The sequence below is a fragment of the Triturus cristatus genome, chromosome 8 (genome assembly GCF_964204655.1).
Source record: "Triturus cristatus chromosome 8, aTriCri1.1, whole genome shotgun sequence".
NCBI lineage: Eukaryota > Metazoa > Chordata > Amphibia > Caudata > Salamandridae > Triturus > Triturus cristatus.
In genome coordinates this window covers 354082714-354101417 of record NC_140591.1, presented here as the reverse complement: position 1 = coordinate 354101417, position 18704 = coordinate 354082714, and the positions used below count along the sequence as shown (strand labels likewise).

The 18704-nt window shown below is 47.0% G+C and overlaps 1 protein-coding gene across 5 annotated transcripts in view; it reads right to left on the bottom strand.

Moving 5' to 3' along the window:
* The window catches only part of BRCA2 (BRCA2 DNA repair associated), a 740135-nt gene that overhangs the window by 259623 nt on the left and 461808 nt on the right, over nt 1–18704 (bottom strand). For all 5 annotated transcript variants that reach the window (XM_085621674.1, XM_085621677.1, XM_085621676.1 and 2 more), the window contains exon 21: nt 14513–14657. In XM_085621674.1, coding sequence (XP_085477800.1) covers nt 14513–14657 — 145 coding nt within the window. The remainder of the gene's footprint in view (nt 1–14512; nt 14658–18704) is intronic.

The window sequence follows — 18704 nt, the reverse complement described above, 5'->3', positions numbered from 1 at the left end:
GACGATAGAGCAGTAACCCCATAAAACTTTTCGAATGCTTCATGTTAAAATTAAACAACAATGCCTCGCAGAAAGTATTGGAGGCAGGATGAAAAATGGGGTTCAAGGAGTCCTGGTAAATGATTGCAAGGCCCCCGCCCCTCCTCATGGGTCTGTTCAGAGTGTAACAGACATATCCTGGAGGGGTGGCCTTTACCAGATCATAACCAGAGGTTGAATCGGCCCACGATTCTGTAATAAATGCCACTTTAATGTCAAATTCCTCTATGAATACCGCACATTCTGTGGCGTGTTTAACCAGGGACCAGGCATTTATGAGTACACATTTAACTGTGCCTTGCTTGGCCTTACGAATTCTTTCCCTTCGATTAAAAACATGCCCCTTAACCATCTGTTTAAGAATAATGGGCAGTTGGACGCCACACTTCAAGCATTCTCCCCCTTGAACTCCACCGCCTGAACCACAAACATACCTTGAACAGCCTGAGGGACCTCCTTCTTTATTAAGCATTAGGAGTTCGTTTTTGTGATTTGATTGAGTGGTTGTTCTCCATAATGCAACGTCTATTCTCGGGAACACTCATGGAAATACTTTACAATCTTGTGTAAACAAATGTGTATGTGACCCTACAAGAAAACTATTTTAAACTGTTTGATAATATTTGCGAATTTCCTATTGGAAAAGTCATTTAAAAAACCTGCTAGTGATTTGTATATTTATTAAAATCCAAGCATTGAGGAAGCCTCTTATTATCTTTTATTATTTTGTTTTGTTTTTTATTTTTATTGATTGGATCTATTTGACAAATCATCTAATGTTTGTTTAAAAGAGGTTCGAATACAATTCCTTCAGGAGTTTTGTGTTTGCATCAAAGCATCAACGGGGCTCACTCTTTTGTGGTGATAACGGTTTCTTTGAGGGAAGGATGCCAAGTATCAGTAGACAGAAAGCAAGAAAATATACCAATCTAGTGATCTTTTCCCCAGGCTGCTTACACAACAGAAAATAATTCAGAATAACAATAAAAATAATGAGAATAACACTAACAATTATAACAAAAAAACAAACAAAAATAATAACAATATTAACATTTTAAGTGCGCGTGTCAGATAATGGCCGACACCCGCACTACTTCTCCAGTGCGTGCGTCGGCCACTGCTCAACATTAGGGAGGTAAATAAAGGCCCCTCTGGTGTGCTGCACCACAGGGAGTCCTTTAATTATTTATTTTAACATCAGGCTACTAGGGAGAAGCCTGAGTTACCATGCAAGGGCTCCAATTGACCTTGGTTTGATCCATTTCTGTAGAAGGCACTAGGCCCAGCCACACAAGTGGCGCAGCGTTTTCTTGGGCACAAGTGTGGCAATGCTGGGTGGTAGGAAGTTTGTAATTCTGGAAGTTTCCATCACAGAAATGTAAGGAAAATGTGTGATTTCAGGCAAACTTTGAGGTTTGCATGGCGTTGTGGGTTAAAAAACCTAATGGGATCCACACAAGGAACACCACCCGGGACTCTACAGCTGTCTAGTTTTAAAAAATTGACAGGTTTGCTAGGTTTCCCTAGGTGCCGGCTGAGCTAGGGCCCAAAATCCACATCTACCCACTTGCAAAAAACTGGTCCAATTTTGAAAGAAAAAATGTAATGTATCCATGTTGCGTTTCATGCTGATTCCTGTTGCGGGCACTTGGCCTACCGACACAAGTGAGGTACCATTTTTGTCAGAAGACTTAGGGGAATACTGGGTGGGAGTTAGTGTGAGGCTCCCTGCAGATTTCAGAACTTTCCATCACAGAAATGTGAGGAAATGTGTTTTTTTAAATCAAAGTTTGAGGTTTGCAAGGGATTCTGGGTAAAACAACCAGGTGAGAGCCACACAAGTTGCCCCTTACTGATATCCCCAAGGAGTCTAGTTTTAAAAAATGAACAGGTTTTCTAGGTGCTGACTGAGCTAGGGCTATAGACCCACAGGTACCCACTATGCAAAAAACGGATGCGTTTTGAGTGGAAAGATTAGATGTATCTTTGTTGTGTTTTTGGGATGTTACATATCACAGGCACTAGGCCTACCCACACAAGTGAAGTAGCATTTTTATCAAGACATCTGGGAGCATTGAATAGTAGAATTGTTGTTTTCACCAATAAGATTTAGTTGCATTTTTGCCTTCCACATATAAACCAGTGTGTAATAAAGAAGACATTTTGAAAAATACCCTTTAAATCATAAGCTTGTATGGGTACCCACAATAGATACATCAGCAATACCGACCCCAAGGTGGGTCTGCGAAGCAAGTTCACACCAGAAAGTCCAGGAGAACAGAACGGCTAAAGAAGCCGTCTCTCCGGACTTGGCTGTCCAGGCAGTAATGTTTTGTGAACGTGTGCAGAGATGCACACGTAGCTGCCTGACAGGTGTCATTGAGGGGGGACTCCCCCGTCCCAAAGCAGTGGTAGCCGCCGTCACCCTGGTGGAATGGGCGCGCAGCCCCATTGGAGGCTCCTTCTTTGCCAAAAAATATCAACCACTGGAGGCTCCTTCTTTGCCAAAGAATAACAAGTTTTTATGCACAAAACAACCTACCTAGAGATTGTCCTTTTGTGCACGGCCTAACCTTTTTTGGTGCCCACGTAGCCGACAAAGAGCTGGTCATTAAAACCGGAAATGCTTGGAGAGATCCAAATAAAATAGCATATTTTGGATCCAGACAGTGGAGCCTCTCTTCCAGCTTAGAAGAATGCGGAGGCAGAAAGAAGGTGGGTAAGGTGATCGTTTGACCAATGTGGAAAGAAGTCACCACCTTAGGAAGAAAGGAAGGTCTGGTTCTTAGGATGACCTTGTCCGGATGAACGGCCAGAAAAGGAGGTTTTGAAGAAAGAGCCTGGAGCTCACTCACTCTGCGAGCAGAGGTGATGGCAACCAGAAAGGCAGTCTTTTAAAGTAAGAAGTCTGAGAGGACAGTTTTGAAGCGGCTCAAAAGGAGTACATAAGGTAAGAACCAAGTTCAAGTCACACTGAGGCATTACGAAGGGAACAGGAGGAAAAAGATGAGTAATGTCCTTAAGCATTTACAACAGGGGACTTGAAAAGAGAAGGCTGATCAGGAAGCCTAAGAAAGGCTGAAATGGCTGAGAGGTAGCCCTTTAGAGTGCCCAGAACTGAGCCCTGCTGGGCCAAAGAAATGAGGAACAAGAGAACCTCAGAAAGAGGGGCAGAAAGGGGTTCCACAGCCTTTGCTGTGCACCATGTCACAAATTTGTTCCATCTGCAGGCGTATACCGTCTTAGTGGAGGGACACAGGCTGCTAAGATAACATCACAGACCATGGGAGGAAGGTCGAAGGCTGTCAACTGTTGCCGCTCAATCTCCACACAAGGAGGTGGAGACTGGCCAGGTTCGGGTGGAGGACCGTCCTCTGCTGCTGCGACAGAAGATCCTCCTGAAGAGGCAGTCGGATCGGAGGATAGATGGCCATGTGTAACAGCTTGGGTTACCAAACTCTTTGTGCCCAATCCGGAGCCACAAGGATGACTTGGGCCCGGTCGCGCTTGATCTTCAGCACTCTGGGCAGAATTGGTATAGGCGGAAAGGCGTATAGAAGAACGCAACTCCACTCGTGACGAAAAGCGTCGCCTAGTGAGTGCCACCTTGGAAATTCCAACGTGCAGAATAACTGACATTGCGCGTTCTCTTCGATGGCGAATAGATCTAACCAAGGCACTCCGCACTGCTGAAAGAGACCTTGTGCCACCTCCTAAGTGAAGACATCATTCGTGATCCATCATGCACCTGCGGCTGAGTTTGTCTGCCCTGGAGTTCTGAGAACCTGCCAGGTGTTGAACCACCAGGGATATGCCCGGATGTTTCCAGCCATGTCTAGAGACAGAGAGCCTCTTGACATAGGATCCACGACCCCACCCCGCCTTGTTTGTTGCAGTACCACAAGGCGGTGGTGTTTTCCCTGGACAGAGGGAAGGAATGCCTTCAGTGCAAGACAGATCGCCCGGAGCTCCAGAAGGTTGATGTGGAGCCCGGACTCCGCCGGAGACCAGAGGCCTCTGATCTCCGCCTCTCCCATGTGGCCACCCCACCCCAGAAGTGATGCGTTTGTCACCACTGTGTACTCTGGTTGGAGGAGGGAGAAGGATCTGCCGTTTACCCAATCCTGGTTCGTAAGCCACCACTGCAATTGCTGTGCAGTGCCCTCCGAGATCTGAACGCAATAGGACAGATTCCCCTGATGCTGTGCCCACTGGAAATTCAGGTCCCACTGCAGATCCCGAATATGCCACCTAGCATGATCTACCAGCAGGATAGAGGAGGCCATGAGGCCCAGCAGCCTCAGGGTCATTCTGACCGAAAACCGGGATAGAGGCTGAAAGATCGGAATCATAGCCCGAATATTCCAGACTCGCTGCTCGGGAGGATAAACCCGAAACTGCGTCGTGTCCAGAACTGCTCTGATGAAAAAAAAGCTTCTGAGAGGGAGTCAGGTGTGACTTCGGCACGTTCATAGTGAACCCCAGTGCGTGCAAGAGGTCCACCATAGTCTGGAGGTGGGAGACGACTGCCTGGGGCGAGTCTGCCTTCAAAATCCAGTCATCGAGATAGGGCCAGACTGGAAACCCTAATCTGCGCGGATGAGCTGCGACCTCCGCCATCACCTTCGTAAACACCCGAGGGGCGCTGGTAAGGCCAAAGGGGAGCATGGTAAACTGAAACTGCTCGTGGCCCACCGTGAACCGCAGGTAACGCCGGTGGGCCGGCAATGTGAAAATAAGCATCCTGCAAGTCCAACGCTACCATCCAGCCTACAGGGTCGAGGGCAGACAGGGCATGAGCTAGCGTCAACATTTTGAATTTTTCCTTCCGGAGGAAGCGGTTGACGTTCCTGAGATCCAAGATAGGACGCAGGCCTTTGTCCTTCTTGGGCACCAAAAAGTAGTGGGAGTATTAACCACAACCTACTTCTGGAGCAGGAACTCGGACGATGGCTCCCTTAGCCAAGAGAGCCGTAACTTCCTGTTGGAGAAAGGCCTCAGACATTCGATGGTACTGAGGTGGCATGGTGGGGGGTAGTCTCGAAGGGGAGGGAGTAGCCACTTCGGACTAACTGCAAAACCCACCTGTCCGACGTGAAGGTGCGCCAGTGGGTGAGGGGATGGCGAATACTGCCGCCCACTGGCGATTGGTGGCCATGAAAGGTTGGAGTAGGAGGGTTTGGAGGCTGCTGCAGAGGGGGCGTTGGTGGACTGGCCTGCTCGCTGGCCCCCAGATTCACAGTAGTGGGTCCCACGTCCCCGGCTGCGCAGGGGCTGAACAGCTTGCGCTGGCCTGTGGCTCTGGGTGGAACGTGGCGGGGAACGACTTCTGTAGCCACGAAAGGGGCGAAAAGCAGACTGCGCAGGGCGGGTGGTGGAGAGACCCAAGGACTTGGCCGTAGCCCGAGAGTCCTTGAAGCACTCTAGTGCACTGTCTATTTTGTCGCCGAACATTCGACGGCCATCAAAGGGCATGTCCATTAGGGTGGCTTGGACATCCCCGGAAAAACCAGTCGACCTCAGCCTGGCGTAGCATCTAAGGGCTACCGACGTTGAAATTGTCCTGCCTAGCGAATCGGCGGTATTCAGTCCACATCGTATGGTAAACTTGGCTGCGTCTCTCCCCTCGGCTACTGCATGGGACAGCACGGCCTGGGCCGTCCGGGCACTAGGGTAGTGCGCTACCGTATCCCACACAGAGTGGGTGTAACGGGCCAACAGACATGCAGTGTTTACCGACCATAATCCCAAGCTGGAGGAAGAAAACTTCTTCTTCCCAAGATGGTCCAGCTTTTTGGATTCCCTATCCGGTGGTACGGTAGGGAATGGGCCTTTTGACGTGGAGGCCTGGACCACCAAGCTCTCAGGGGTGGGGTGTTGGGAGAGGAAAGTGGGGTCACCCGGAGCCAGGCGGTGGAGTCGAGCAACCATCCTATCCACAGGAGCCCCTGTGTTGAGCCGAACCAGGTGCCCAAAAGGATGTCAGTTAGGGCTTCATTAAACAGCAGCAGGGGCTCCGAAGAGCTCTCTGCCAGTTGAAGCACCTCTGTCAGGAGGTTAGTACTGACAGCCACTGTAGGTAGCTCGAGGTTGAGAGCCTCGGCAGCCCTATGCAACACCACTGCGTGAGAAGCTCCCTCCTCCGTAGCCACGGTAGGAGGTGACAACATGCCAAGATCTGGGGAGGTATCCAGGCCATTGGCCTCCTCCAACTCCTCTATCCAGTCCGGATCATACTCCAATTGGTCAGTTAAAGGGTCTCCAGTCCCCTCCCAGTCCTCCTCACCCTCCTCTGGTTGTCAATCTGGCCTGAAAGAACCAGGGTTGAACAGGGGTACAAAAGAACCCATCGGCGCTGGAACCGGAGTCAGTCCAGCTCCGGGTCCACGTTGGCGTGGAGGCTGGGGTCGATGCCAGCTGGGGACACAACCGGCATCGGATATGGTGACGGTGGAATTGGTGCTGGTGGAGGTGTTATGAGGTTGACTGGCACCGATCCGGATCCGGGGCGGGAACTGCCGGCGTCAAAGGCCCAGGGCCCCCAGCCGAGTCCGCGGGGCCCTATGGCGCGCCTGCGGAGTCGGGCTTCCCAAAGATGGCATGCATTGCTTCGTAAATGCTTCAAAGCTGGGCAGGGGTTGCTCCGGGTCCTGGAAGGGGAGGGAAACTCAGAGTCGACCCTTCGGGCTTCGCATGCGGAGCCGTGGGAGGGGCACCACCCGCAACCTTCGTTGCGTCTGCCGATGGGCGGGGAGAAGTCGAAGAGCGCAATGCTTCTTTGACTTCTTCTTGTGCTTCAACTTAGGAGTGCGAAGACTTCGAAGATGAGTGGTGGTTGTGGTGGCACCGCGACTGGTCCCTCGACCTCCAGCGCGACCGGGACCTTGAACGGTGCGGAGTCGACTGCCGGGCCTCGAGAAGCTTTCTGGACAGCTCCCGAAAAGACTTCGGATTCATGGTCCGGCAGTCGGAACACGACTTGGGATCGTGGCCACGTTCCAGGCACCACAGGCACACGCGGTGCGGATCCATCACCGGCATCAGTTTTCAGCAGGAACCGCAATCCTTGAAACCGGGCATCCTTAACGTGCACCAGGAGTCCATAGACTAAAAAACAGAGGTACCGCTCTCTCCGGATCTGCGCTGGCTGGCGCGGACAAAGAAAGAACTGATGTCAGCGCACGAAGGTGGCATCTGATGTAGCTGCCGCATCGTCAACGACTAACGTGGAGCGACAGATGCCACCTTTCGACGCATAGGGGTACTGCTGATGAAAAAATTCTCCAGATCCAGTCTGACGCCTGGGGGTAATTCTAAAGGTAAGGAATCTATAACTAATTGTCTCTTTCAGATCTATAAAGCTTGTGCCCCTTCCAGAAATACATAGATCACCTTGATACCTATTTTTCAGTACATATTTCACCATATGAATTAGTCTACATGCAGTACACAATGAAAAATAATTGTATGGTGCAGTACAGTTGCCTTGGCTTCTTGGAGAACCTACAAACCCTATTTATCTCCACAACCAAAAAGGGTCTGACAAACATAATGGTACTTTGCTTTTGTAAATCGACCATTGTGACAAAATGTTGCAGATTGAAAACATTGTCACAAATGGCTTTTTTTCCTACACATTTTCAATATTACTTTATTTCAACAATTGGTTTCTTTGGAAAAACCTTTGAGGGATCTACACATATGCCCCTTGCTGAATTGTTGCCTACATTTTAGAAATATAAAGCTTTCCTAGATCACCCATGGGTTTCACACTGGTTTCCACCACAAACTGGACATAGGTTGAAAGAACACAAACTAGGAAAAATGGGCTACCTCTTTGATAAATGTCAAAACTGAGATAAGAAATTAGTTTTTTTGATTCAGCTCTTCATGTTCCTGAAACCTGGGTAGATGGTGACTTTAGCACAGCAAACTGTTCGTTGATGCCATTTTTATGACAAATAAAAAACACACAATTATCCAGAGCATTTTTTCCTCTTTTCCATCACAAACTAAAAATGTGGCTATTTTCTCGGTCCCCTCCAGGGAAATCCACAATTCCCTTTACAATCCCCAGGATGTTAGAAAAAAGGATGCAAATTTGGCGTGGATACCTTATGTGGACAAAAGGTTATGGAGGCCTACGCAGAAACTACCCGTAACAGACAAAAATGGGGTAAGCACTGGAGGGAGGCAGCAGTTATGGGGCTCATAATAATTACAAGCAACATAGCCATCTGTAGGCTACATCTATGGCATGCATTTGTCAGATACATTTATGTGCTTCTGGACAATGCTCAATAGATTATAAATTTGTGATCAACCGCAGTGAACAGAACTATGAATCTATGTCCGTTCATGTCTTAAACCTAGAAGTAAGGTATCAACCTCTCCTTTGATGCAGGCGCAGCCCGTGCAGGTAAGAGCGGTGGAATTTGACATACGATGACGAGGGAATCTTAAGCCGTGCCTGCTTTGTTTGGATTAACTGTTTCAGATGCACGAGATATACGGTCCGCCACAGTACAAGATGGGCAAAGTTAAAACCAAATCACTATTGCATAGGAGGGAGAAAACTACCATCTAAATTTACCAAGTGGGATGAGTGGCATTTTTATTTGCTTGTGGATCAAGCTTTTCTTTATTTTAGAGACTTGCATTGTTTCATCTGAACATAAATAAATGCACAAGTTATTTGCCGAAATTAAACACAGTAACCACCTACAGTATATAGATGGATGTGTGTGTAGGATGCATCAGAAAAGATCACTAACAGCAAAAGTGTAAAAATACACATAAATCTCTGCCCAATGGTAGAGGTATATTTAACATCATTGTCCTTTTACACATGTGTCCCATCAGATCAAAAATGAAGCGCAGTCTGTATTTGGTACTATAGTCGCATGCAGGGGTAGTGCGACCTAGAAAGCAGACTGTGATTACGGGCAGGGAGAGGAAATTCAGATCACAATTTCTCCTCCCACAAACTCCTGAATATTGACTTAGGTGCAGCGTACACATGCCCTATGATATGGATGTCAATTAGGGCGACTAGGCACTAGCCCTGGCTAATAATCCCTTACTTTGGTCACAGACAATAAGTGAAATACTCGACTATTTCAAATGCTGTTAGAAGTTCACGTTTTAGAAAAAAAAAGATTTGGCTTTGCTAGATAATCTATCAGGAGAAATGAAAAGTTTTTTTAAGCAAGCCACAGCCTGTAAGGTTCACCTAAATATGGGTCCATATTGCTCTGCACCGAGCCCAATAAAGACTTAAACCATAGTGCACAGCCTTCGACTGTGCTCAGCAGGATAGCTGAGCACAGAGACCTGCAACCAACACCAGCAAGGACATACACTCAATCACCTTCCCATGTGCAGCTTGGATTGAGTGAGCCCGGACCCCGTATGGATGCATGGTCCGTTCTCACTGTATACATAGCCTGTTGCATTTGCATCCCTTCCATTCAAACTGAGCGGCATGAAGAAAGGTAAACTTGCCATTCCTAGCTGATTCGATACCGAAATAAGTTCTTGTTTCAATTTTAAAATGCGGTGCCTAGAAATGCCACATTTACATTGAAGTTTTCTTTTACTGGTACTTAGCTACAAACTCTGGGTCCTCTGCAATGACGTCATCGAGGCCATACTCTTCAGCTGTGCATGGCTGCCTTCGGACACAGGGTCCGGTCTATGGCCAGGCCCAGTCTGCTGCTACTGCCCTTGTCATTTCAGAAGGCTCTGGGTGCACTGCAGGGCCTTGCCTGCCACCGGATCCTGCTGCCAACCCATGTGCAGGAAAGGAAGATCATATTCGGATTGGTCTAATTCCTTGACATGTTAGGGGTAATTCCTTCAGCAGCTTTTGGTGTGACGAAGAGCAACATTTAGTAATAGAAAATAGCTCCCTTTTCTTTAGTGAAAAGTAGCTATTTACGCTGTTTGCCAAAATATGCCAAATGCTGTCAAAGTGATTAGAGAATAAAAATGCCTTGTGATTAAACTGGATTTGGTCACAATTGCTGACTGCACAATATACGTGTGTGTACAATTGCAATACCAATTATGGCATACTAGTGAGAGTACGTTTATTACATGTATGCCTGCTCTTCCAGATCTTTACTGGTAGATTTAGAAGGCAGTCTATGACTTTTAGGAAAGCCGTACCTGGTACAGTAGGACTATGTACACACGTTTGCGGAGCTGTATATCCCGTGGTCCTTTCAAAACGAAACCTCGAGCCAGCGTAATGCAATTTATACACTGTTCATTTTTCTCATCATGAACACTGTGACCCAGGATACGCACCCCAAGTGGAAGTTAGCAAGAGTCAGTCTCCTGCAACTGGTACATAGAAAGGCTTCTAGAACCAATGTCTTATGCGTTCCAAAAATTGTGGGGTAAAAAAGGCGTTAAAAAGGCATGCGAAGTATATCCCTGCATTCCGTCATGCAACCCAAGAAAGATATAGGACGAAACTTGTCATTTTGTTGATTGTCTTCTTACAACGAAGGGTGCCTGCTCTTTTCAGTAAAGGTTCCAAAATATGTGCAGTCATTGTGAATCTATTACAAAGCCACAGCGCTCCAATTTAACTTGCATTTATAGGCAACATTTTTCGTTAATTATGTACTCAGGAATGCCTTGACAACCCCTACACTGTCCAGAGAGTTCTCTCAGAGACCACTGTACAGCATGTACATTGCACATTTGCACGCTATGTAAGTTCTGCGTTTTCCAAAGACTCAGAAGAGATCAACTGAACAAATTAATTAACAAGGCAACACATTGTATGGCATCTCCAGAGATGCATCAAATGTAGAGAAAGCAATAACAATAGATGAGAAGCATTTTTTTCAATTGTCACTGTTACCTATAGTTGTAGGAGGAAAGTGAAGGAAATTGGGGTCTGAAGCGGGTAGAAAAGTAAAATAAACCCAGACCCGGATAAACAAGGTGAGAATGAGAGAAAGTAATAGGGTGACACTAATCATATGAAGATATACAGAGGAGCTAACAAGCACATAGAAGCACAAGTGATATCCAAAGGGGGAATTAATGCATAGATACATAGCACATTTTATCACATACTACATGCAGCCTGGAATTGCAGGACACTCAAATGCAGGCAAGAGACTAAAGTACGAGTTACTTACCTTCAGTAACGATGTATCTGGTAGAGACGATTCTAGCCACAGATTCCTTCACGCATAATTATCACCAGGCATGAGACTGGATCCGGAAACTTTTTGCCACAGCATCCCTGCGCGCCGGGGGCGGGGCAACATCACTTGACTCCGCCCAAGCGTCGTCCACGTACGTGACGTCAGCGAGGTCACATAAGACCCGCCCCGGCGCGCCCACGTCAGTTTTCTTCAGAGAACTTTTCCGCACCACAACGCGGAACCACCAGATAAACTGTGGAAGTATGGGAACAGTGTGCGAAGAGCAGAAAAAAATTGGAAAGAAACGGTGACTAACACCACCACCAGAGGAGTGCCAACACCGCAGAACCCAAGGGCAGGGAAAGAACAAGCAGAAACCTGCGCAGTCACCCTGCCAGCACATAGACAACCTCCCATCCCTGTGCCCCGGAGGCAAGAACATGGGTAAAAGGCACGGTACATGTAGGACCCCCCCATCCTGAACAAGGAATGGGACCAGTCCCAACACAGACCGGGACAACAAACCTCCAAGCCACCCCAACCTAGAGGGCAACCACCCACAAGGGACAAGGGCAAGACGAGGCCAGATGACCCTTAATCAGAGGATAGCAATGGAAGGAAGGGAGGGGAGGACAGGGATAAAAGCAATCCCCTCGAAAACCTGGAGTAGCCAGAGCAGCAGGGCACCGGAGCACCGGAACCCCATCCTCCAAAGGACTAAGGGAGGAATGAATCGCCCCCAGACGGAGCCACCCGTCAAGAACAAGGACGGCACTCACAGGAGACACAGCCCCCCCATCGGGAGGCGAGTACCGAAGACCAACCCAAGGGTCCTCGCAGAATAGGGGAGGAAGGGCGGGCAGTGAAGGAATCTGCGGCTAGAATCGTCTCTACCAGATACATTGTTACCGAAGGTAAGTAACTCCTACATCTGATAAAGACTACTAGCTGCAGATTCCTTCACGTAGAATAGATACCCTAGCAATACACCCTGGGAAGGAGGGTCTGCGAAAGGACCCCACCAGCCAATGCAGAACAGAGGGCCCCACAGGGGACCAGATCTGTGGACCAGGAAGAACCTCGCCCCTGCCAGGCCAAGCGATTCCCACAAGCACGACCCCACCGACACCAAGGGGTTGTAGGAGGGAAAGAAGGCTGAAGAGGCTCGTACACTCACATCAGAGGAACCAAGGGCAAGGACTGAGAGGCCGAAGCACCCCACTCCCCCACAAGGCAACATAGCTTCCGCCCAATGCCAAGACAGGAAAAGCGGAAGAAAAAGAAGAAGAAGAAGGATCCTAGAGGGCCCAAGGAAAGTAGGGGAAAGAAGGCAAACCCACTCCAGAATTGAGAGCAGCCTGCTAGCCAGAACAGCGCCGGCAGTCAAAGCCGGAAGAACAGCCCAAGGCCCCAGGAAGGCCGAGTAGGCGACGCCCAGCAAAGACACAGGATCGTCCCAGACCGCAGGACAGAAGCAGGAAGAGGAGGAGATACCCGGGCCACCACTACGAGTGGCCGCACACACGACCTCAGGAAGCAAAAGCGACCTACCTAAACGCCATGGAGAACAGGCACCCGAAGGAGACCAGAACCCTCCAGCAGAGCGCAAGCCATAGGACAGCTACCACTACCCCACATAGGGTACGTTAAGTCCCAAGATATGGGAACCCTCTTTGGAAGAACTTCTGCAGCAGAGGTCAAAACAAAAGAGCCACGGGAAAAAACACCCCAGCTGAAGGCTTGACAAGCAGCCCAAGCAAAGCAGAAGGCCCAATCTCAGGGCCAAGCCTGCGTAACAACTCCTGCAGAACCACACACAATCAACACAAGGGCCGTCCAGCAGCCAACAATGCCAAAGTCTCAAGAAAGGACGTAAACGGCCAGAAAACACACTGCACAGCCAGAACAGCCAGCTTAAGAAGGCCCAGAATCAACCCAACTCAGAAGTCACTGAGGAGGGGACGGAGAAGGAGGAGGATAATGCGGAGGAGGAGAACGGAGGCCTGCCAAGTGCCTTTGGATGGCGGTGTCCGCCGGGGCATGGAACAAAAGGGTGCCATCAAACGGAAGGTCGATGAGTCGCTCCCGAATATTCTCAGGTAATACTCCGTCCCGAAGCCAAGCATGGCGACGAAGAGCGACTGAGGAAGCCATGGCCCGGCCCAGCTCCTCTGAGATTGCCGGAGCGGAGAATAAACGCCGCAAGCTTTCGGCCATCCAATGCATGATGTCGTAAGTCCACCAGGCCAGCCTCCTGGGACGCTGCAGATCCCAGAGACTCAACCGAGTCCCAGAACCAGAGGAGGCCCTAGCCAGCACACACAAGGTATTAAGGGCCCGCAGGGCCGCGCTGGTCAAGGCAAACATGTTGCGTCCCCAAGAGTCCAGTCAGCGGGCCTCTCGTTGACGGCGGAGTCAACAGTGGCAGCAGGGAGGGAAAAGCAGTCCGCAAAAGGGGGCTGGCGGCTGAGTGGTGAAGGGAAAGACACGCCGGGTCACGTGGCGCCGGGAGGTGCCAGTGAAGAAGCTACTGAGGCACTGGGTCCCCTGAGGCAGGACGCCTCCAAGCCCCCGTCAAGGAAGAAAGAAGCGAACCTTCAAAGGGAAGTAAGATTTCCTTCCCAACAGAGCCCTGGTGGAGGACCTCCAATAGATGGTCCGCCAGTAAGTGAGCCACCGTGTCACCCATGCGCAGAATGCCCACAGCCGTAGACACCGCGTGAGCGAAGACCGCACTTGCCTCCGTAGGGCCCCGCGGTGGAGAAAGCAGCTACTCCGTGGGTGACAGCTGCAAACTAAGGCGGCCGTCCCCGAGGCCAAGCGGGGCGGGCAAGGGCCAGACCTGGAAGTCAGAAGGAGCCGAAGAATGAGGGACCTGCCGCTCTTCCGACGAACACCTCTGCCTCAGGAAGGGCAGGTAGCCGCCCTTCGACGCCGGTGAAAAAGACACCACGCGGTGACCAGTCTCCGGGGAGGACGACACCAATATACAGCCTGCCTCCAGAGAAGGAGCGTCTGAAGACAAATCCGCGGTACGACCCCTGCGCGGAGCTGTAGAGTCCGCTGCCTGAGGTAGGACGTCAGCACCAGCCGGCGTCGCCCCCGGCATGCAGGATTGCTGTGGCAAAAAGTTTCCGGATCCAGTCTCACGCCTGGGGATAATTCTACGTGAAGGAATCTGCGGCTAGTAGTCTATATCAGATACAATGGACCTAGAGGGGTTAGTGGGTTTTGGGTGATTGTCAACCTAAGATAGCTTAAATCTAACATAGCTTAAACGTTTTGTACCATTCATGCAGTGTTACCTTCACTCTGTTCGAACTCTGCTTGAATCTTTCCAAATAATGCTTCCAAGTTCTTTTGTTGCTTGGCAGAATGCTTTTCAGCTTCTCTTTCTTCGGCTCGATCGTTACGAAATACATACATTCCATTTGGCATCTTTTCCATCCACTGAATTATGAAGAAATAAACAGGATTGTTCAGTTAAGTATGCCTTGTAGTCTATTGAAAATAGTTCAACTAAAGGCGCGAGACACGGAATTATGTTTAGTTCCTTCTGCCACCATCCTGCATGAAGGGGCACTTACTACTAATAGGTAATCGGCAGTACAATTGTCAGGCAGCATAATTCAAATGGTTGAGTGAAGAGCTTAGCCTGAACAACATTTCTTTTCATGCAAAGAAGTCAAGAAGCAACTAGTGGTATTAAAAGAGAACATGCAAGCTATAAAAAAAGCATCATAAGACAAAGCCAACACAGCCAGGATTTGCAAAATCATCAGGTTTGCAAGTAGATGTAGGTGAAGGACATTTGTATAATACAAAATAACCTAATAAATGTAAAAATGTTAGTACTCCTAATCCTAACATTTCTTCACAATACAACCCCTTGGGATCTTTTTGCCTGGAAATGGAAAGGAAAAGTAACTTAGTTATATTTCTATTTCTCTGTTATTAAGGACCTCATGTATAAAGTTCTTTTGCGAATCCCAAAATCACAGCGTTTGAGTCAGCAAATTAACTTTTCTTCATGTACAGAAGACTTTTTATGAATGGGGAAAAAACAAACATTATTAAAAGGGCTTCGGCAGTCCTTTCCAACTTGCCAAAAGGAGGGTGGGTAAGGATTGTCCACCTCCTATTTCCGATTTGGCAGGGGCAGCTACTCCATTAGTGCGGAGGAGCATCGCCCTACTGCTCTGTCGCAGTGCGAGAAGCAGAAAAATAAAATGGTATTTTAAATACCATTTTATGTTTCTGCTTTTCGCACTGCGAGATAGCAGAAGGGTATGCATGGTTGGGGGTGAGTGGGTCAGGGAGTAGTGGCTTGGCCAATGCTGTGGGTCCTGACTGTTTGGTCAGCCCTCTGGGACCTACCAAAGCAGTCATGCACACTCTGACTTTTCTCTATGTAGGCTGAATGTAGCCTACATAGAGAAAATAGCCTCCCATAGGCGCCTGGCTGGGTGCCGTCCCCGTTAATCACAACTCTGCAACGTTGTGATTGGTGGGGATTGACTTAGGGGAGGGAGGCTGTCCGCTTCCTGTTCAGAAGAAGAGCAGGAAAACGGGAGCCGGCCAAGAGCCGTGATGTCGCGGGACCCAGGAAGGTAAGTTAAAAACATTTTTTAACTAAACAACCCCCCCTCCACTCCCTCTCCCCGCTACCCTCCCACACTCGCGTCATGTCAGCCGCGACTGCGATTCGGAAAGGAATTTAACAATGAATTACTGTGGCAAATGCATGGGGTACCCTCAATACCCATTACGCTTTGTGAATAGTTACTCTGACTTAAAACAGATAATTTTAATTTTTTTCTACAAAGCAATCTGGGTTGCTTAAAAAATAAATAAAAGGGTTTTCTGCTTTAGAATTTTGGAAAGCAATCACAGGGCTGCTGACTTGTCTTGCCTTGCAGCTGATAGAGCAGAGATTTCATCTAACTATTTTAATGACAAAATAAATGATTATGACTAATTTTATGCAAATGACGACCAACGTGTTTTAAGTTCAACATAATTGAAAATTACCTACAAATATAATTCAGATCTTGTATCGTAAAAGCATGGCGATGAAAAGATAATTTGAGACATATTATGTGCTTAATTAATAATCATGAAAATGTTATTCATTCATTTAAATGCGTTAGAAAATGTTGGAGAAAAATATCACGTTTTGGATCATATAACTAATGGATTTGAGTTTCATGTAATGAATGAAATTAATAACGCTAAAGAAAATAAATGTGAAATAGAGTGATTTCCATGAGAAAAGTATGAAATTAATATTTTATGTTATAACATGGGCACCGAAAATGACAAAAGTAGGTGATACAAGAGTATGCTTAAAGGTGTCTTTGTGAAACTTCTTTAACATATGTTTAATATATGTAATTATTGAATCAACACTCAAACAACAAAGATTAATATGCATTATCTTACATGTGTAACGTTGACGCTTACAAAAAAATGTATGAGTGCGCTATACTTACATTAATTTATTATGATCAGATTGAAAGGTTTATTAATGATAAGAAATTATATGTTAAGTCTCCCTATTAATGTGCGACTCACAATTTAACCTGACCGTTATATTTTATAAATATTTTATGTAGGCCTCATTTTACTTTCCTATTTCAGTGAAGTCATGGACTGAATATTCTAAAGCGTATGGGAACTTTTAGCAAACTAGCAACCAGTAATGAAATGACAACTGTTTCTTTTGACATCTCCTGGACTGTGTTCACACCAATTTTTTGCTACATCCTGGAACAGCTGCCAGGGAAAGTGGTGAACCCTAAAGTTTTCTTTCTAAAATGTTCTATTGTTTAATGAGTCCTATGCTTACATGACCTAAGGAAGCTACGTAATCGATTTACTTAATTTTTTCCGGATATGTATCTTCTTTCCTGCTACGTCACCCTCATCTCAATTTGGACTGACCAATGGAACTGAGTGGTTTGAAAATGTTGGTGATGCCAGGGGGTGTCACCGCGGAAATTTATGGAGTATAATTGCTCAAACTTTTGGAGAACTGAGCTGAAGCAACATTGTGACGTGACACTGCGATTTGATGCCGACCAGTGTGCTGACGCAGAGTGATCCTTTTGGCTGGAGGGTTCACGTTATGCTGCTGTGATTTTTGGTGTTACAGCCACAGACTGAGACAGATTGCGGTCTTGACAAACTGGAACTGGCTACTTGCAACTTTTCTGATAGTCTTTACATGGTTCACCTGGCTTCCTATGTCCTACGGACACATACGCTACACTATACGAGTCCAAATCTACCATGGCTGAGGAAGAGTTCTCTGAAAATCCATTATACTCTCCCAGAATCTCAGAGGCTAGGTATATTTCATTAAATCCTTTACTAAATGATTATTAGGGCTATATGCTATCTTTATTTAATGCAAATGTTCTTTACCTATCAATGAATAACGAAATTTGAATTTAAAATCTGATTCAGCTGATTCTGTCTCATCATTCCTTGTGGGAAATTCATTTAGTTTTGAGTTATCTATAATTATTGGGAAAGATCTATCTGACTATAATGAAATTAATTTGAAGATAGTGATCTTATTCCTAGTCCTCATTGGATAACTGTCAGTCCTCCAACTATCCAGCCCCTTTCAGCACAGAATAAGATCCATCGGAGAACCAACCAAAGGTAGTGTGAGGTTAAGGATGCATAGATATGAAAGTTTCATAGCATTTGGGCCCAGTAAACGCTACAGCACAGGTCACCATTCCTGTGACTGTAGGATGTTGCAAACTGCGACCGTCTAATTAATTAAGTAGGTTATTTTGGTACCTGCAGCAATTCAGTACTTTGTGACTTGACCTGCACATACGTTGGTTTGCAAAATCAGATTGCAGTCGTCAAAAGTTGGTGCACAATTTGTGAGAACTTCTATTTATTTGTCAAGTTTTGTATAGCGTAACCTTGACCCGAAGGTATTGGAGCGCTTAACAGCATTTGCACATTCATCACAGCATAGATTACAATTGTAAGTATAGATGCATAATGACTGAATGAAAACAAAAAGTACAATAAGCATGAGGATATATAGGTGATACAGTTTTGGGGTATATATGTACGACGATAAGTGAGGTAGCTATGGAATATAAACATATATAGGAGACTTTAGTGGTAGATACATATACTTAGTGCAATACAGATTTAGTATAGCAGCAAGTGCACAGATATGTGGAGCACATAGCATATATAATAAAAGTACAAGGCAGATATTTGAGGTAGTCAAAGAGGGAGTCGTGACGGTGAGGCATCATTTTCTTAGAGGTAGCGCTGCTCAGATATGTTTAGAGATTGAGGGCGTTAGCCAATCAGCCAGTCTGATGGTTTAAGGTTGTGAGTTTAAGAATTTGTTGGAAAGGAGAAGTTTCAGTTTCTTCTTGAAGTGAGGGAGTGATTGATTGCCCCGTAAATCTTGAGGTAGCGAGTTTCATATTCTAGGAGTGTTCCCAGAGAAAGAGT